This window comes from Cavia porcellus, unplaced genomic scaffold (assembly GCF_034190915.1).
Source record: "Cavia porcellus strain 051 isolate PalLab524CR breed Dunkin Hartley unplaced genomic scaffold, mCavPor4.1 scaffold_8, whole genome shotgun sequence".
Lineage (NCBI taxonomy): Eukaryota > Metazoa > Chordata > Mammalia > Rodentia > Caviidae > Cavia > Cavia porcellus.
Genome location: NW_026947491.1, coordinates 27173643 through 27194782, shown reverse-complemented (window position 1 = coordinate 27194782; position 21140 = coordinate 27173643). Strand labels below are relative to the sequence as shown.

The following is a 21140-nucleotide window of genomic DNA, read 5'->3' as shown; positions in this document are numbered from 1 at the left end:
CCAAAACCGGAGAAGGACCCAACTAAAAAAGAGAACTACAGGCCAATGTCCTTACTGAACAAGGATGCAAAAACTCTTAATAAAATATTGGCAAATAGGATACAACAAATCATCAAGAAGATGATATATAAACACCATGACCAAGCGAGATTCATCCCACATGCAGGGGTGGTTCAACATATGTAAATCAATCAATGTAATCCAACATATAAATAAAGTCAAAAGTAAAGAATCACATGATCATTTCTATAGATGCAGAAAAAGCTTTTGATAAAGTCCAACAGTCATTCATGATAAGAACCTTACAGAAAATTGGAATAGATGGTCTTTACCTCAATATGAAAAGGCCATTTATGACAAACCAACAGCCAGTATCATACTAAATGGCCAAAAACTGAAGGACTTTACATTAAAATCAGGCACATGACAAGGATGTCTCCTATCACAGCTCCTGTTCATGATAGTACTGGAAATACTAGCCAGAACAATTAGACAAGAGAGAAAAATAAAAGGGGTAAAGATAGGAAAAGAGGAAGTTAAATTATCATTATTTGCAGATGAGATGATACTCTATATAGAAGACCCCCAAAAGGCCATTGAAAGTCTCCTAGATATAATAAATAAATTCAGTAATGTAGCTGGATATAAAATCAATAGGATTCCTATATACCAACAACAAAATCACTGAGAAATAAGAGAAGCCACAACCTTCTCACTAGCATCCAAAAATATGAAATACTTAGGAATCAGTCTCACAAAAGAAGTGAAAGACCTATACAGGAAAAATTACAATACCTTGAAAAAAGAAATCAAAGAGGATCACAGAAAATGGAAAGACATCCCTTGCTCATGGATAGGAAGAATAAATATTGTAAAAATGGCCATTCTCCCAATACTGTTATACAGATTCAACGCAATCCCAATAAAAATACCATCAACATACCTCATAGATCTAGAGAAATCACTCCTAAATTCATCTGGAGCCTGAAAAGACCTAGAATAGCAAAGACAGTTCTAAGCAGCAAAGGCAAGGCAGGAGGCATCACAATGCCTGACTTGAAGGTATACTACAAAGCAACTGTAGTAAAATCAGCATGGTACTGGAATCAAAACAGAGCTGAAGATCAATGGAATAGATTAGAAGATACAACCACAACTATAAACACACTCAACTACCTTATCTTTTAAAAAGGGGCCAAACATGTTCACCAGAAAAACAACCCAGTCTCTTAATAAATGGTGTTGGAAAAACTGGCTCTGTATGTGTCAAAAAATAAAACTAGACCCATGACTATTACCATGTACTAAATTAAAATCTAAATGGATCAAAGATCTGAATATGAAAACATAAACACTAAATCTATTGGAAGACAAATTGGGTAAAAACCTTGATGACATAGGAGTAGGTAGAGAATTCATGAACAAGAATCAAACTACATGGCAACCACTTCCAAGAACCAATAACTAGGATCACGTCTTATTAAAAAGTTTCTGCATGTCAAAAGAAATCTCCAGCAGGTGCTGGGGATTTAGCTCAGCAGCATAAGCGCCTGCCTTGCAAGCAGGCAATCGTGAGTTCAATCCCCGGTACCGATAAAAAGAAAAAAGACAAAAAGAAAGAAATCTCCAGCATAGTAAAAAGAAAGCCCACAAGCTAGGAAAAAATCTTAATAAACTGTTCCTCAGACAAAGGACTTCTGTCTAAAACATATAAAGAATTTTAAAAAATCAGACCCCAAAATTCAAAGATCCAATCCAAAAATGGGCATCTGAGATGAATACACACTTCTCAGATGAAGAAATACAAATGGCAGATAAAGACATGAAAAAATATTCATCATCATTAGTTATCAGAGAAATGCAAATTAAAACCACACTGAGATTCCATTTCACTCCTGAAAGAATGGCCAGGATCAAGAAAATTACCAACAGCAAATGCTGGAGATGCTGTGGCAAAAAAGGAACTCTCCTGCACTGTTGGTGGGAGTGTAGACTGGTGCAACCATTGTGGTGGTCAGTCTGGAGATTTCTCAAAAAGCTGGGATTGGAAGCCCCATTTGTTCCAGCTATTCCACTTCTAGGCATATTCCCAGAAGAACTGAAAGCATCATACCACAGTGATATATGTGCACCCATGTTTATATCAGCACAATTTGTAATAGCCAGATCTTGGAAACAGCCTAAGTGTCCATCAACTGAGGAATGGATAAAAAAGTTGTGATTTTTTTATTCAATGGAGTAATACTCAGCTAAAAGAATGATCACATTAGGGCTGGGGATTTAGCTCAGCTGCATAAGCACCTGCCTTGCAAGCAGGCGGTCATGAGTTCGATCCCTGGTACCGATAAAAAAAGAAAAAGACAGAATGATCACATTGACATATTTATAAATAAATGGATGTAGCTTGAGAACATACTCATAAGCAAAATAAATCAAACTCACATGTATAAATACCAAATAGTCTCCCTAATGTAAGAAATGGTAAGAATACATAAAACTATGTGGCAATCATGATTCCCCATTACATTGTTTTGAAGCCTTATAATGTTTTCATTCATTAGTTGGAATGATTTTATTCTGGGTTGTTTGATTTTATTGTTTATGATGGTATGAACAACTATTTTGGAGAAAACAAGACCTTATAATAGCTAAGGCTGATTTAATACCATCTTGTTTTGAAGTCCTACCAAGCTTTTGTTCTTCTGTCTCCATCGGTTTTATCATGTTGTATCTTACTGGATTTTATTATGTGCGATAGTATAAACAAAATTTTTTATGGACAAGGAGATAATATAGTAACCATTGTTCATTTTCTGTTAGTTGGTTCTGAATACCCTGTAATATTTTCATTCTCTTAAATGGTTTTATACTATTTTGCTATGTTTGATACTATAGTATATGAAGATATACTCAAATATTTCAAGGAAAGAGACACTATGGCAGCTACTGTTATGTCAGGTTGTCTTGTGGTGAAACACTATGTTGCTTAAATTGTTCTGTTCTGATCTGTTTTGTTATGTCCTCTTTTATCTTAACCTTTTTAAAATAAAAAAGTTGCCAACCATCTTCACCTTGCCAGTTCTTTTTTTTTTTTTTTAATTTTTAAAATTGAACTTTTGTTTTAATGGGTCTCAAAATTGTGACAGATTTTTGGTCAAGTTGTTTCCATTAAAAAGTGATTTTAAAAACTAATAACTTAAAAACTGCCACACACACACACACAAAAAAACGGTCCACAAAACATTCTCCTTTCCTTCTGAAGGTTTTACGATGCATTGTTATCATTAACCAGTCTTTCACTATTAAACTTAAATGGCCAATTGGGAGAAACAGTTCTGAGACCGGTCTTCCTCCACTGATTAAGACTGGGGTGGCAGGTATTAGCGGTAATATTCATTTAGCCTTCTGAGCTTTCTGGGCAGACTTGGTGACCTTGCCAGCTCCAGCAGCCTTCTTATCTACTGCTTTGATGACACCCACAGCAACTGTCTGTCTCATATCACAAACAGCAAAACGACCCAGAGGTGGATAATCAGAGAAGCTCTCAACACACATGGGCTTGCCCGGAACCATGTCAACAATGGCAGCATCACCAGATTTCAAAAATTTGGGCCCATCTTCTAGCTTCTTACCAGACCGGCGATCAATTTTTTCTTTCAGCTCAGCAAACTTGCAAGCAATGTGAGCTGTGTGACAATACAGTACAGGGGCATAGCCAGCACTGATCTGGCCAGGATGGTTCAGGCTAATCACCTAAGCAGTGAAACCAGCTGCTTCCATCGGTGGGTCATTTTTGCTGTCTCCAGCAACATTGCCACGGCGAACATCTTTGACAGAAACGTTCTTGACGTTGAAGCCCACATTGTCTCCTGGAAGAGCTTCACTCAAAGCTTCATGGTGCATTTCAACAGACTTTACTTCAGTTGTCACATTGACTGGAGCGAAGGTGACCACCATGCCAGGTTTGAGAACACCAGTCTCCACTTGGCCCACAGGGACAGTACCAATACCACCAATTTTGTAGACATCCTAGAGGGGCAGCCTCAAAGGCTTGTCAGTTGGGCAAGTGGGTGGAAGGATGCAATCCAAAGCTTCAAGCAGTGTAGTTCCACTAGCATTGCCATCTTTACGAGTGACCTTCCATCCTTTGAATCAAGGCATATTAGCACTTGGCTCCAACATGTCACCATTCCAACCAGAAATTGGCACAAAAGCTACAGTGTCAGGGTTGTAGCCGATTTTCTTAATGTAGGTGCTGACTTCCTCAACAATTTCCTTGTATCTCTTCTGGCTGTAGGGTGGCTCAGTGGAATCCATTTTGTTAACACCGACAATTAGTTGTTTCACACCCAGGGTGTAAGCCAGAAGGGCATGCTCACGGGTCTGTCCATTCTTGGAGATACCAGCTTCGAATTCACCAACACCAGCAGCAACAATCAGGACAGCACAGTCAGCCTGGGATGTGCCTGTAATCATGTTTTTGATAAAGTCTCTGTGTCCAGGTACATCAATGATAGTCACGTAGTACTTGCTGGTCTCAAATTTCCACAGGGAGATGTCAATGGTGATACCACGCTCACGCTCGGCTTTCAGTTTACCCAAGACCCAGGCATATTTGAAGGAACCCTTTCCCATCTCAGCAGCCTCCTTCTCAAATTCCTCAATGGTTCTTTTGTCGATGCCACCACATTTGTAGATCAGATGGCCAGTAGTGGTGGACTTGCCGGAATCCATGTGTCCAATGACGACGATATTAATGTGAGTCTTTTCCTTCCCCATGTTGCCTTTGATTTAGTGGTGGTTTTCACTACACCTGTGCTCTCGTGGCAAACCCATTGCGAAAAAGACCTTGCCAGTTCTAATGATTAGTTTCCCATATTAACATTTTAGTGATGTTCAAATATTTATTTATTACAATACTAAGTATTAAACCTATCTTTTTGGAACCCTTGCTTCTCTAAGCTTTCCTAAAATCACTGTCTTCCCCTCCATCTCCAGTTTCTCCTTCCCAGTCTCAAGAACCTACTTTCAAGAACCTACTTTCTGCTCTTCTAAGTATTGAGATTTTTTTTTTTTTTTTTTCATTTTTATCAGTACCGGGGATCGAACTCACAACCGCCTGGTTCCAAGGCAGGTGCTTACGCCGCTGAGCTACAGTTGGCTCTAAGGTACTCTCCACCCCTTGGTAACACTGGGGAATAGAGCACGGCCTTTGACATATCTATATGCAAAGTTTCTAATTTTTCTTACTTGTTTTTAGAAACCATCTCTAAATTGCTGAGTTGTCTAGTGTGGAGAACCACCAGGATGGCTCTCCTTGAAAGAAGAACATTTATCTCCATGTTCACTAAACCTGGCCCTATTTCCATGTGTTGACTTATACAGAGCTGGTTAGGATATTTTTTATCCTTTCAAATGGCCTTAAACAATACAAATGTGTCTAGCTGAGATACTGATGTGTGTCTTTAAAGCAGTGTGATAGGTCAGTTACATCCTACCTGTAGCTCCTGAGTACTTACACATGAGCTAGGCTGAGACTGATGCTTGAGAAAGAGTCTATGATGTCTCAAGGCATGAAGGGTAGACATCAAAACCAAACACTGACCCCAAAACACAAGATACTTCCTCAGTCTACAATTTGTAGATTAATTTTTCTGCGTACCTCTCTCTGCATATTGTAGAGGTGCTATTGTGCCTTCTGCTTAGCTCAGCTCACAGCACTCACATACTTTCCTCTCCTCTCACAGTCATTGAACTCCAACTCACTCTTCTTTTCACAAACTAATAAAGCCTGGGTTTGGCCCTGGGTCAAGGCCTTTATTCTAGTTAGTCATCATTCTAACTGGACCTAGGACGCTCTTGGCTCCCCACAACTGCTGTGGGTTGCACTGGAAATGGTAGACTGGAATTCCTTATTGGAATTCCAATAACTTCCCTGGAATTATAAATGTGGACGCTTATGGACCACAATAAGGTCAGTGGAATGGAATTTTTATAATAATCTAGGCTGGGTTTGAATTTCCATCTTCCTCCTTCAGCCCCCGAAGTGCTGGGATTACAGGCATGCAACTAAATGGTTTCCTGCTTTTCTCTTTTTTTATTGGTAGTGCTTCTCTATGCAGTCTCAACCAGGTCCATGGTTTTATAATAACCACTTGCTATAAATTCCCAAACATATATTGATATCCCTATATCTTCCCTGAACTTGGGTCTCACATACCAATTGCCTTTTGAGTTTCACACTTGGGTAATGAAAAAGTTTCTCAAATTTAACCTATCCTAGAGACATTCTCCCCAAAACTCTGTTCCTTGTGCATTCTCATTATCTTAGTTGATGGCTTCATCATCCATCCTTTTGCTTCAGCCCAAAACTCAAGGACAGTCCCAGGGTTTTCCTGATTGGTTCTTTGTTTCACTCCACCTTCTCCACAGAGAGGTACTGCAAACAGTATCTAAGCCAATTATCCCTTATTTGTGCTTTTAAAACTATAAAATATACATACAGAATCAGATATGAAATACTGATATTATAGATTAAATATCCATGTATATGCACATGCAGATACAAAAGTGGGACCCAATAGAAAAGGAATGATGTTGAATCCTCTGCCTCTCCCCATACACAAACTTTAACCCAAAATGGGTCCAAAATCTAAATGCAATGCTCTAAGAAAACACAGAAGTGCATCTTTTTGCCTGTGAATTTAGCAAGGACTTCTTCAATATGACACACATCAAAAAAAGTACATGAAACAAGGAGGAAAAAATGGGTAAGTTGTACTTCATCAAATTAAAACTTTTGTGCTTCATTTAAAAAGGAACTCTTCTCCTACCTGTTTTGGTGCTTCCTGCTCAATGCTGATTTTGGTAGAGATAAATAGTTTTCTTTGAACGTCTCTGTGCATGTGTGTGATAGCGAATCTCTTGCTTTGCTTTTATCACATATATAACCATCCTTAAATAATGTTGCTTAATATTACCCATCTTGAAGTTATGTATGTAAATGCAATCCCACTATGTGCATTTTTTGCTCAATCTGTTTGTGCATTCCCTCTATCCTGAAGCATATATTGTGGCTCTATAATTTTATAGCCTATCAAAATTAAAGCCATGATATGCTATTAATCAATTCTTAAATTAATATTTAATTATTAAATTAATATTAATTATTAATTAAACTAATGCCATGGTGTTATTTATGTGTTATGGTGTGTGTGTGTGTGTATATATATATATATATATATATATAAAATATTTAATTATCCCCCAAAGGTTCATAGTCTCACAGGTGAGACTTCTTGAAAGGGGCTAGATCATGTGGTATGTGATGATGGATTTGGGGTATGAATATGGATTAAGGTTATGTGATAACTAAATTAGTAAATTGATTGTTTCAGTATGGTTCTAGAGGTGCATCATAGGAATCCCCACCCTAGATGTCAGTGGCACCATCCAATAGACTTGTAATATAGATGGAATAAAAGTCTGGGAGGTTCATTGTTTGAGGCTCACTGCCTCTTGCCTGCTCTGCCATGGACTGTTTCTCTCCTGCTGTTAGGGCTGACAATTCTAGAAATCACCATACATGCTGTTATTCACTCCATATAATCCTTTTCCATTCTCCTTTTTGTTGGGGACCACAAATTCACAATGGCTAATTTTGCGTATTTCCCTAAGGGATAAAAGGAAGGATTGGGATTATTGGTACCACCCATCTGAGATTAATAGAATTTTAGAGTCCATCTGGCAGAAATAACAGGCATTTTCCCATAGCAAAAGATCAATAATTTTCCTGAGGTACAAATTTTATGTTAAAAAATAAGATTAACAACTAAATCTAACCAGACAAAGATAATGATTTAAAGTCTCAGCACCTTGGTAAAAAACTACAAGTATCTCTTATTATTATGAAATTAAAATAATGGATTAATCCATTGATGAAGCCGGCACCCTCCATACAGCAGTCTTTGGGGGATGCTTCAGAGTAAAACCACAGCTCCCTCTCAGGACCAGGAGAGGTAAGGGCTTAATGCTTTTCCTTTGATATTAAACCTCTTCTGTCCATTTCTTTTTATTGCTGATGGTGGTGATGGTGGTGGTACTGGAGATCAAACTCACAACCTCAAGCTTGTCAAGCAGGCACTTATGCCACTAAACTAAATCCTTGACCATTCCTTTTTTTTTTTTTTTTTTAATGGTGCTGGTGTTTGAATCCAGTGCCTCATATGTGGGAGGCAAGCACTTTACCATTGAGCTACATGCCAGCTCCTTCCAATATCTTTGTAAACAACCTCTTTATAAATATCTCCTTGTTTATCTGCTTTGCTTTGCCCATCTGTTTCCTGTTGGTTACTAAGTCATATGTGGTATCAGGTCCACAACCTAGAAACATAATAAATCATGTATTCCAGCCAATGAAAGATTTTAAAGGTGCCTAGGAATCCATGAGCATGGGAATTACTGTTTCCAATTTGGAATCTGACATCATACTGTTGTCAGGTGGCTCCTTTGGAATTGGCCCATCAATTAAATGTATTCTAGGTCTTTTTCCTCTCAAACAAAGAGTGGGAGGAGACAAGCAAACAACAATGCCAAAAGTTTATTTGAAAAGTGCAGGGTGATGGGGTAAGGGAAAAACTGGCTCTGTAGAGTGAACTTGGGCTGAACAAAGAGAGGAAAGGATAAAAGCAAAAATAAAATTTTGCAACCACATCAGATGCAGAGAGGGCTATCATGAGGAGTCACGATAGCAGGATGGTGTCCCATCCCTTTTATGCTGTCCACATCTCATGGTAGCTCTTCAGAAGCTCCATGCATTGGCTCCTGAGAAGGAACTGATGCTGTCCTGGGGTCTTGTGATTGACATGTCCTGTTCATTTCTCCAGATAGCTCTGCCACCCCGTCTCCTATATCAATTTTATATTTTTTTAAAAAAATTTTTAAGCCTGCCCTATTTTCTCATAGGAATGAGGTAAAGATGTGCCACTTGTATATAATTTACATGTGGCATGACAACAAAGTATTACTATCCTCCATTTTGGATAAATTTGGCCTTATCTCCATGATTGATATATACAGAGTTGGCTAGGCTATTTTTTTTTTTTTTTTTTTGTCCCTCTAATTGGCTTTAAGCAGTGTAATTTGGACTGGCTGAGGAGCTAATGTGTAACCTCTGAAGTAAAGTGAAAGATCAGTGTTACCCCACTCAGTGACTCCCCAAATACGTGGTTGAGTCTGGTGGGATAAAGAGCTGTGCTCTACAATGTCGCTGCAATGGACCTTGAGAAAGAGGCCATGACTTCCCAAGGCAAAAAAGGATTGTACACCAGAACTAAAGCACTGACCCCAAATTATTAGATACTAACTCAGCTGTGTTATGCAGATTGCTCTTTGCATGTCTTGCTTTTTTTTTTTTTTTTTTTTTTTTTGTCTTTTTCATTTTTACCGGTACCAGGGATCGAACTCACGACTGCCTGCTTGCAAGGCAGGCACTTATGTCGCTGAGCTAAATCCCCAGCCCCATAGTTCTTGCATTTCATGCTGTAGCAGAGGTGATCTCAGACCTCCTACCTAGCCCAGCTCAGTAGTCATGGCAGTCACGTATTTCCTGCCACTCTCATTGTCACTCATCCCTGAGCCACTCCCCTCATGGAGAATTAATAAAACCCAGGTTGGGCCCTGGATCATGGCCTTTGTTCCAGTGAACCATCTTCTTGGCTGGACTTAGGGCCCCTTGGCTCCCTACAACTGTATATATGCCTTAGTGTCTTTCTTCTTGATGGGGGTTGCACTGGCAGTGGTACACTGGAATTAACTCACTGGAATTTCAGTAACTTCTCCTTGGGATTACAAATGTAAACTTTCCTGGACTGCAACAAGGACAGGAAAGGATACTCTACAGTCAAATCATTTGCCATACTCTAAAATACTTGCATTCCTAATAACTTTGCATTCCAAGGTAAATCATCAACAGGAAATACTAAAAAGCTTTCCTCCACAGATAAACCACAAAAACAGGAATATCCTGTGTTTTCTTTATTAAAAGACAGGAACAATTTGTTTTGTCCAATAAACAGTTAACTGCCTTAGCTGAACTTTAAATTTCTGTTGTTCAATTTGATGAGATACAATTCCTGAAAGCCCGACTTCCTTTTTTTATTTTTTAGCTTTTTCTGAGCATTATTATAAAACAAGATCCCAACAGTGCTTTAGTTTTTCTTCTCAGCATCCTGCTCTGCAGCTTCCTTGGCTCTCTTTGCCCAGATGCTGAAGAGGTGGGCTTTGGCACACGCCATGCGCACACTGCCGAATGCCCTGAAGTTCTTTTCTTCCTCCGTGATGACCCTGGCCTTGTCCTTCTTATAGATGTTCCTAATGAGCATCACAGGTCATCACTGGGTGGCCAATCTGAGTTCTTCAGCAGAGCTGTCTCCCTCCTTGGGGGCCAATGACTTCCTGGGAAGGAGGATGAATTGGGAGCAGTACCCTTTCAGCCACTGCACATTGGCCTGCAGGGACTCAGTGGATTTGTTCTGCCTCCTTGCATCCACTGACATACCCACGTCCAGACCACCTTCTTGTGAATACCAGTCACGTGCACCTCCTCCAGACTGAAGTCCTTGCTGACTGGGACCTTAGTGTGATATCCTATGGTGGATCAGTGAAAGATGGGCCGGATGGGCACGGACTCGGGGTAAGAGGCTATGTGGCACACTTTTGCCTGGCAGGCCTTGTGCCTGCAGATCTTCTGAGCTGACTGATTGAATCATGTAGCCATGAGCTGCTGCCAGTGCTTGTGGAAAGGGCACTTCAAAATCATGCCATTCCATCTGGGTCATGGCCGCCTCTTAGGCTGCTGACCAGCTGAATGGAAAACATAAGCCTGATTTTCTTGAACTGCTAGTAAAAATATTTCCCTCTGCTTTTGTCTCTGTATTTTATTTTGACAAAAGTTCCTGAATTGTTGGTGGCTGTCACTAATTTTTTCTGGGGAGTCTTATGGTTGGATGCACCCAGGATTGGCTTCTTGGATGGGCAACATGTAGTCACACAAACTTTGTTTACCTTTGGTTTAACTATCTGTTATCACAATCTTGAAATTCAATAATTTTTTAAAGGGGGGGGGCTAAGTTGTATTGCAGGCCCTGGATGTACTGTATATCTCTCTCTTAGGCCCTCAAACAGAGCTGGTCTTGGGACTCTGATAGGCCTTTTCACATAGGAAAGGCTTCACTTTTAACTATAACAAACATGATACCTAAGACTTACTTGATGATTACATAAGCATCTGTAAATATTTCCCATGCTAACACTTCAGATTCTCCATAAATAATAGTTGAGAGCTGCCCCGTTGGCTTTCTTAGAAGCACAGCTATACTGGTGAGCAGTATTTCTCTTCTAGTATGAGCCTGATAGGAGTTCTTCCCAGGAAGGATTTCTTGAGAGGTCAGCTACTCATGTGTGCACTTTTTTTTTTCCTTTTTCCTTTCCTGTGCTGGAGATTGAACCCAGTGTCTCCCATGCAAAGCAAGCGCTCTACTACAGACATCTTCAGATCTCATTCATGCCAGTAAGATGCATTTTCATCCTTCACTAGCACCTCAGGTACCCTCAATAACCTTCCTATTATTAAACCACTTCTGTAGTGTCTCCCTGATCCTTCTAGGACAGTTCTGATCACTTACCTTTTGCAGCACTGGACTTGTTTTTTCCTTACCTCTTTTCCTACTCCTGCTCCTCGGTGTCAATTTCCAGGCAGTCAGGGCTCCCCAAGAATCTCTCCAAGAACTAGCTGCTCTTCTCACTTTACACACAGCCCCATTAGATGAGCTCATCCATTTCTATACCTTCTATTTCTGCCTTTCTGCCGAAGACTCTTGATCTGAATTTGTAGCTGTGAAAATTAAGTTTCCAATAGGTTGGCTTAAGCCTGATGTCAGCCTGAGAAGTGGGATCCCAGCACCACCTCTCAGGACCCAGATGTACTTCTTGAGAGTCAGATGGCATAAAAGGGCACATGCTGAGAAGAGCTCCTGATCACAGCTTTCCTCGTGCTATGCTACTCCACCTGCTTTCTCCAGGATGTACTTTTATCTCGCTTTTCCCCCATTTATTTGGCCTAAGCTTGCTCTGCAGAGCCAGTTTCTCCCTCACTCCTCTCTTTAATTTTTTCAAATACTTTGTTTTCTGCATTTTGTAGAAGACAATCTGGGCACCTCTCCTTGAATACAGAACAACTGACTTGGTGTTAGTTAAAATTGAGTCTTATTTCCACATACTAATATGTACAGGGTGGACTATGCCATCTTCAGTTGGCTCTAAGCAATGCAAATAAGTCTAGCTGAGGTACTGAGATGTAATCCTTAAGATCGGCCAAGAATTTCCTGTTTCCTCACATCATGTTCTCTGTAAAATGGTGGAACACAGTAGGAAGGCAGAGCCAGATACTCCAGGAATGTCAACTGGTCTGAGTCTGAGTCTCAAAATAAGCTATGATTTCCCAGGTACAAAAGTTTACATATCAGAAACTGAAGCAACAACCTCCTTGCTCTCCACCCAGCCAGCTCAGCTGACCTTGCTCACATAATTCCCACCATCTTCACTGTCAGTCTCCTTCAACCACTCTCTTCTTCACGAGATAATAAGTTCTGGAAAAGACATTAGGTCAACGCCTTTGTCTGTATATCCACACTTGGATCAGAATTACTACCACTTGGCTGCCCATAACTTTCAATATGTCTCACTGTCTTTCCTCTCACCTTGAGTTGCATTGGAGGTGGCAATTAACTCACTGGAATTGGAATTAACTGGAGATTGGAATTAACTCACTGGAATTCCAGTAATGTTTCTATGGGATTACAATTACAATTTTCTGGATTGTAAGGTGGACTAGAAAAGAGATTACAATAATTTTGCTCATTTCACTCAATTCTTCATTCAAAACAAGCAGAACCTGGAACCTAACTCTAGATGGAAAGGTAAGCAACCCAAAACCAGTAACATTTGATAAGCTGTTTATAGAAGGAGCTACCTGATAACACTATAAACAGAAGAGTTATTACCAAACCAATAGAACCCATAAACCTAAAATATTTTCTATTTGATCCATCATAGAAAAAGGGTGGCAACTTTTCATTCATCTCTTGTCACTGCCCAGCATAGTCTTTCCACTATGTGTAGTCCCTAATGGACCACCAATTCCTTTCCCACCTTACTTGCCCCGCCACACTGCTGTTGGTCCTACATAACTATTTTAATTGTCCTTTGACTTGGTTAGTGTAAGTGTGTACCCCTGAATTCTCGATACCCAACCAGCACAATCTTTGGCTCTCATACAGTGCTTAAGAAGTATATGTTGATGCTTCTTGTAAGCCAGCAGCAGCCATGCAAGGCCAGGAAGAGATGCAAGAAGCCAATTCACCCATCCTATGAGCTAGAAGTTGCCATGCAGGGCCAGGAAGAGAAATAAGAAGCCAGTCAGCATGTGGGCTTAGAGACAAGAAGAGAGAGCTGCCCCTCACCCTATAAGCAAATCAGCTGAGTTGATAGCAACTGATACACAAAGACAACTTAATTCTTGTTTTGCTTGATTTTGCAAGACTAAAGTCAGTAGTCTAGCATATATTGAGAGGATAACAGCATGAATATAGGAACTATGGGAGAATTCCACCTTGTTTTTTAATCCAATATTGCTTTCACTGTTTTGTTGTCTTCAATGTTCTGTTTTGATTAGTTTTATTTTGTACTGTTTTCATTTTATTGAAATGAATAGTAATGGGCAGCAATTTTGAAGATAACAAGAGGCATTATGGTAACCATTGTTGACTTCCTATTATCCTGTTTTAAAGTTCTGTATCACTTTCACTGTTTTGTTCTGATTAGCTTTACTGTTTTGATTTTATCCTCTTTAAAATAAAATTTAAAGAAAGAACTGTATATATTGATTAAATGAGCAGCACAAGAAGGTCAAGGATCTTACAAAACAGAGCTTGATGTACAATCAAAAACCCATCTCCATGGTTTGCCTACACCATCCCAGCTACACAGGAAGCCAAAGTAGGAAGCTCAAGTTCCAGATCAGTCCGACAAAGCAGAGAGAAGAAATTCTGTCACACCGGTGAGCCTTCAGGGATCACAGCTGTGAGGTAGAAGGATCACCTCAAGCTTGAAGCCCACCTGGACTACATTGTAAGAAAGTGGATGCACCTTTGTAGGGCAGATTAGACGTGCATGTGAAAAAAATACGACAAGATCCGGATGGCTGATATTGTAAAATCATCATATGCTGATCGGTGTATCATGTACTTGAGAAATGTACCCTACCATATACTTAAGAATGTACTCCTTGTGAAAGTGTTACTCACATGCTTAAGAAATCCCCAACTGACCTTGTCCCCTTCCCAGAACAAAAGCTAAGATTCTGACTGACCTAGATAACACCAATCAGTGAAAGTTATTTATAAAAACCAGCTTATCCTTGTAAGTAGGAGCACACCTGAAACTCACTGGGCATCCCTAGCAGAGTATCTCTTGTAACTCACTCTGCTGCCAGGATAGCTCTTCTGCTTCCTCTGTATTCACTACACTTTAAATGAACCTTCACTTCACACCATATCAGTCATGACTAAGAGTCCCACTTCTTCAATCTTCACTGGAGTGAGGGCAAGGGCCCAAAGAGAGACAAAGGGTCATTTGGGGGACCCCTAACCCCCTCACACAAACCTTCCCACCAGACACAACCCCTTGAGACCATAATGTTAAGTGAACTAAATGAGACACACAAGCTTGAATATCACAAGGTTTCTCTCATATGAAAAACCTGAATTATAAATAAAGAGCAAAATAAAAGCCATTAATAGGAGGTAGACAGACCTTTCACAAATAGGAAGGGAACCAAGAAATGGAGGACGGGAATGAAAAAGAATTGAAATATGCTATGTACATGCATCAACTCTCCATAAGGAATGGGCTCATTTGGTACAAACGTGCTATGGCAAACAGAAACACCAAAATGACACCCAATGTTTAGGGACAATTTATTTAACATCAGATGGAATCAACTGTCCCTCAAAATGTCCAGCCCTGATGGCTCAGAGAGGGAGGCTTATATGGGTTTACAGAGGGGAAGTACACAGGTAGAGTACTTGCTGTCTTTGTTTAGATTCTTAAAATATGCATCACAGTGACCAGCTGTTTAAAAGACAGAGGCAACGGGAACTGCAACAAGAACTATCACCTGGGCAACTTAAGTACAGTGGCAGGGGTAAGAGGACATTTTCTGCTACACGTAGTAATAAAAGATAAAAACTGAACACAGAAAGAAACTCCAAAAAAACTTTAATGGGACCAGTGAATAAAGCTGATTATTTGAAAGGAAAAAAAAAAAAAAAAAAACAGTGACAATAACACCCTTATAGAGTCTGACCCTTAACTTCTCTGGGCTTGAGCTCTTCACACCAGTGTACTAATCTTTGATTTTTGCAAATAAACCTATGTGTTTACTTCTATGTCTCCTTCCTAATTTTTCTTCGGGATAACAAGAACACTGGGCGATTTGGGGAAACATTATCTTAGAACTTTTAAATATTTATTTACTTATTTATTTATTTATTTTATGGCTCAGTAGTAGAATGCCTGGCCCGTGTGCGAGGCCCTGAGTTCCATCCCCAGCACTGAAGTAAGTAATAAAAATACATCATTTTGCAAGAGAGAATGAAAAAGCATTTACAAAGCTGCAAGCGTTGAACAGCGAACGAGAGCGACACACCCTCTGGGGAAGATGCTCTTCCTTCCACTCCTGATTGGTGGTTGCTTCCTAGCCGCTATTGAAATTCTTCCTGGAATGTTCTCATGTATAAAATAAGGCTGAAAAACTTCGACTTCACCGGTTTATACCGAATATACTCACGGATGGGAGAAGAAAAATTTAAAACCTTAACGAGCCTTGCAGCTCAGTGCGGACCTCCGCTCGCCGTTCCTAACTGCCAGGGGCAGCCACGACGGTCCCGGAGCGGTCTGTGCGCGTGCGCGGCAGCGTAGGGGGGGCCGCGCACTTGAACGCTGGAGAGGCCGCGCAGGCGCAGGGCGGGTCGCGCGCGGGGAAGAGGGACCCGTACTTCCCCCGTAGCTTTTCTGCCTAGGGAGTCTCTGCATTTTACCACACCCACCCTCTTCTGCGCAGCCTGCCGTGACTCCGCCCCGACAGTGCTCTGTTTTCCTCTGGCCTCGAGCCTGGCCACGCCCTTCACCCGGATCCGTGTGACGTCACCGAGACCTACGCGCTGCGCACGGCCGAGAGTTGACGGACGGTCCCTGGTGTGGTGCCGTACACCCCAGGACCGCGCAAGAGGCTTTCCAGGGCGGCCGCGATGTCGAGCCCGCGGCGGGTCAGTCGGCTCCTGGATCTGTGAGTCCGCCGCGCCCCGTGCTGCTCTCCCTCCCGCTCCCCTGCCCGCTCCCCACCTGGGTCCCGCGTCCCCAGCGCGTCGTCGGCCCGCGGAAGTCGGTCGTGCCGGGCGACCTGGCCCCGGCGCCCCCACGACGTCCCCGTTCGCAGGCGCCCCCTCCGCCGATCCGAGCCGCGGAGTGGCCAGGAGGAGCTCGGTCGGCCTGTGGGTGTCCTGGCGCGGAGCCTCGCCCTGGGTCGGGGTCCGGGAAGCTGAGCGAGGCCCGTCTCCTAGCAGCGTGGCGAGGGATGTGCAAGACACTCGGGAGCCTTGGACGGGTGCCTTGCGAACAATAAACATCACCAGTTGTCACTGTTGTTATTTTCCCCAAAAAATTGTGCTGGAAATTATGGTTACCATGGCAATTGCTTTCCTCCAAGAGCTTTGGACCGTTAATATTGCTGTCTTAAAAAATTAGATAGCTTGACGCCAAGAACAGTCTCAATCTATTGAAAACCTAAAAAGAATCAGATTTGACATTATATGTTAGCATGGGTTTATGATTTACGATATGTCTATGTACTGGCTTTTAAAGTTACCTACTTGTCGGCTTTTTTAGATAAATACTTTGTTTTTGGCTATCGATCTACAAGTCATTTTTCATAAAAGAGCCATCAGTTGGTTCTCGCATTTGTAGATTCAGACTTTGGACCCCTGAGAGAAGGAATTGGCTGTAGTTTGGGGTATAAATTTAACACCTTATCCAGTTTGATTTATACCACTCAAGGCAGGGTAGAGTAATGATTAAGAGCGCAAGCCACGAATGAGACAAAATTCTGTTCATACAACTAACATTTACTAGTTGTACAGTCATGAACAAATGATACGACCTGTTTGGGTTTTTCTGTTCTCATCTGTCAATGGAGGGCAGTATTATTTTAGCATATACTGTTGAACTGTTTTGGAGATTAAAAGCTACTACGCGTGCCTGCAGTCCCAACACTTGGGAGGTTAAGACATGAGAATGGGGGCTGGGGATTTAGCTCAGCGGCATAAGCGCCTGCCTTCAAGCAGGCAGTCATGAGTTTGATCCCCGGTACCGTGAGTTCAATCCCCGGTACCGTGAGTTCAATCCCCGGTACCGATAAAAAGGAAAAAGACAAAAAAAAAAAAAAAAAAAAAAAAGACATGAGAATGGCTAGTTGGAGGGCCTAACTAGGTTAGCTACGGGAGTTCAAGCCCGGCCTGAATTACATTTCAAAACGCTGCCTCAAAAAATGAAAGATAAATGTTAAAATCCAGTACATACAATGTATAGAATAATAGTTAACATACAGTTAAATGTTCATTTATGTTAGAAATTAATTTTGTCTCCTGCTTGCCATGGAAAGCAGCATAAAAGGGATAATTGCCTTTTTTCCTAGGACTCAATTTCATTCTATATCTAAATTCCTCATATTTCTTGCAGCCTCCTCAGGGGTTCCATAGGAATGATTCTCTGAATTCCAGGGGTCAGAATTAGTTCTTTCGTTTACAAGTATCCAGAGTTTTTTATTTTTCAGAGTTTCTCAAGGTTCAGTTCAGCGTGTATTTTTGAAGAGTGTATATGTGGAAAAGGATCCCTGTGCTGAAGGTTGTACAAAGTAGCTAACATAATGGAGGTACAATATGAGGAGACTGAGATATGTATGTAAATAACTGTAGCAATGGTAGAACAACACTAGAAAAGAGGGATAACAAGATTTTTTGAAATTTCTTTTGCAAAGAACATATAAGACTAGAAGGCTCTGTAGAAGGGATCCCATTTGAAGATTGGTAGCGCTCAACAATCAGAAATTCAAAGAAATGCACCTAAGAAGAAGTATAATAATAAGATATGAGAACAACAGAAAGTGGTATTCCAGTTGGACTAGAGGACACATTGGAAGTAAAAATAGTGAAACATGAAGCCATGTAGTTAGGAGTAGAACCTTGCATCCAGAAAAAATAAAAGTAATTCTGTAGTAATGGGAAGTTGCTGAAGATATTGTGACTATGCAAGAGCAGAGAAAGGTTTGAATTAGGTAAAAGTTGAGGAATAGAGAGATCCTTAACATACTGTTGCAGAATCTTGGAAAGAAACGGGGTTAGCAGAACCTATGGAAGTGGAGGGGTGCCTTGGAGTGTGCAGTATGCCCTTATTATCAAAGTAAAGAGAAGCAGGGTATGGGGGATGCCCACCTGTGAGTCCAGCCACTTGGGAGGCTGAGGAAAGAGGTCTGCTAGTTTGAGCCAGCCTGGGCAGGTTATTGAGAGCTTGTCACCAAAAAAAGGCTTGGGGACATAGCTCAGCACTCCATGGGCTCAATCACTAGAACTACAAAAAAATTATAAAGAGTATGTGTATTTAGGTTCATATGGGCAGAACTTTAAACCATAGTCATTAGTGAAAAGAGTTTCCTCTTTTCCTTGGCAATACAGGTAAAGAAAATTATCCAAAACTTGGAAGTGAAGCAGAAAAGGTGACCACATGGCTTATATTGTCACACTAGCACATATGTCTCCCAGTGAGGGTCCATATTTGCCCTTGGCAGTATAGTTTGTAACCCTTTGGGGCAGGCATAGTCTGAGGCTGGCAGTTGGTCAGCAGGCAGTTTTTAGTTTATAACAAAGTACAGATAGAGCTACAGTCAGTCAGCAGAGTCACTAAGCTCGCTACTTAGTCGAGCTGGTGTGACTTCCTCTATGGAGGAAGCAGCCCTTGGTGTACATCTTTGCGCTGTGTAGCAGTGCCTTAGGGGATACTTTGATCTGGAAATAAGTTTGAATAGCGGAATCAAGGAAAGAGACTGATCAGATATTGCCCAAGTCTTCAGCTTTGTTGGTTGGAAGAATAGTGACAGACTGTTGGGGAAGAGGAAGTATCGCTGGAAGACAGAAAATCAGCAGGAATATCAAGAAGAGGTGATAGTTTCTAATCTGAGAGACCGAAAGTAGTGGCAAAGATTGAGAGTAAATATTTTCTGGGTGATAGATGAAGCCATCATTTAATTTATGGAAGAGAGTGCAGAGAAAAGGGTGAGATTTTATATAACACATTAGAACTAACAGAATATTTTTCCAAAAAATCATTTCTTTTTTAGATGAACTCATAAAACTGATTGGTTAAATACTAATAAATTGTCTCTTAACTGTAACATTTAGAGCAAATCATATTGCATGGATGGCTCTGCCTCCTATTTCTTTACTTGTATATGTGTATATACATGTTATATATACCATGTATATATTTACTGTATACTTTATATATTGAGTCTGCCAAAAAATGTGTATGTACTTCAGGAAAAGAAAAACTTGTGTAAATATTCTAATACTAAATTTATTGAGGCATCATGAGATTAATACAGTTTATCTTTGGTCTCTATAATGGTAAGAGGTGGTCAAAGTGGTTTCCATCGGCTTCCAGACATTTATTAGTGCAGCAATCTACTGCTTGGGTAACCTTGGTTACTGAGATTGCTTATGTGCATTTTCAGTCTCTTAAGGGCTGGCAGTGCTGTCAGTTTTCTATAATATGCCACATCCTGTAGGGTCCACCATATGAGGTTAACACCATATGTTGAAAAAAAAATATATTATTTTCCTGAAGTGTGTATACATTTTTTTTTTTTTTTGCAGATTCTTTATATGTATACATTCTTCTGTCTAACTTTCCTCTAAAGAGACACCATCATTTTTCTGCTGGGAGATCAGGAACCAAGAAGCTTAATGCGTGCACAAATAGTTGTAAGTCACAGCATTGGTGAAAAGGAGCTTGTTCTTCCCAGCCGGAAGTGTGGGTAATGCGGTGGGACCAGCTGTCTCACAGGGGCAGTGAGACAGGATGGTGATAAAACTTCTTTCCCCCAGTGTTGCTACCTGATTGTATGTGCTGCTTCCTCGCTGGGCACCTGCCCCAAGTGTGTGGGCCCATTGCCCCAGCCCACCCACACCAGAGGCTGTCTTCTGAGCTGTAGAAGTACCGTTGCGTTCAGCACACAGTCTTCAGTCATTTTCACCATCCCTAAAACCCTGAGTCCTGTTTGTCTTCATTAGTCATGGCAGACTGGCAAAACCAGGTGGACAACCAGCTGGCTTTGCATTGTTAAGTAAGCTTTTGCACTCACTTTTGTGTTGAAGGACTCCCCATGTTTGGTTCAGTCAGCTGAAAAATTAATGTTTTGGGTCTATCAATAGCAAGGTCATCATTGCTGATGCAGCTTATTTCAGCATTAAGGATCAATTGGCTCAAAAATAACAACCATATTACCTTTAAACTGGAGTTCCATGGCTTCTTACCTAATTGTCACTGTCTTTTTCTCCTATGTGGAGGAGAGTTAGCAACAACCCAAACTAGTAAGGTAGCTTGCTAATAATCAGTCACTCGGTTTCACTAACATGTAGAACAATGGGAAGCCCTTTTTGTCCTCCCCCTTCACTTCACCACCTGAATAAGAGCACCCGATACCAGATCTCAGGAGAGCAGAAGATCCTTATCCCTTCTCTCCTATAAAGCCATGTTTCTGTCAGTTTCCAGTGTTTGTTAGCAAACCATCAGCTCTGAGATTTGATTTTACATTATGTGCTAGTAGGCTGGAGAATGGCTTTGTTCCATGGGAGGCTGGCAGAAGATAAGAGATTGCGGGGTTAACAACAGAAAACTACTCTGCTCTCCACCCAGCAAGCAGGATGGACACTACTTGTTTGCTTCTGAGATGCAAAGGGCTCAGATAGATG

The 21140-nt window shown here is 41.0% G+C and overlaps 2 protein-coding genes and 1 pseudogene across 5 annotated transcripts in view; 1 reads left to right on the top strand and 2 right to left on the bottom strand.

The window, feature by feature from the left end:
* Positions 1–3114: 3114 nt before the first annotated feature.
* Positions 3115–4779, bottom strand: LOC100715021 (elongation factor 1-alpha 1-like). Its single transcript, XM_063254512.1, has one exon. It carries the CDS (start codon positions 4777–4779, stop codon positions 4153–4155), a length of 627 nt encoding a protein of 208 aa, XP_063110582.1. The 3' UTR covers positions 3115–4152.
* A 3445-nt stretch (positions 4780–8224) lies between these two features.
* On the bottom strand, positions 8225–12400 carry LOC100735907 (large ribosomal subunit protein eL13-like; annotated as a pseudogene).
* A 3710-nt stretch (positions 12401–16110) lies between these two features.
* The window catches only part of Amn1 (antagonist of mitotic exit network 1 homolog), a 49060-nt gene continuing 44030 nt past the window's right edge, over positions 16111–21140 (top strand). For 2 of the 4 annotated variants that reach the window (XM_005002322.3, XM_005002321.3), the window contains exon 1: positions 16111–16405. In XM_005002322.3, coding sequence (XP_005002379.1) covers positions 16368–16405 — 38 coding nt within the window. In that variant the 5' untranslated portion in view covers positions 16111–16367. Of the gene's footprint in view, positions 16406–20042; positions 20151–21140 lie in introns of all 4 variants that reach the window. The other 2 variants (XM_005002323.4, XM_003466775.4) reach the window with 2 other exon arrangements.

Coding starts and splice junctions, on each gene's coding strand:
- LOC100715021 (XM_063254512.1), bottom strand. CDS start 4,779: ATGGGGAAGGAAAAGACTCACATTAATATCGTCGTCATTGGACACATG.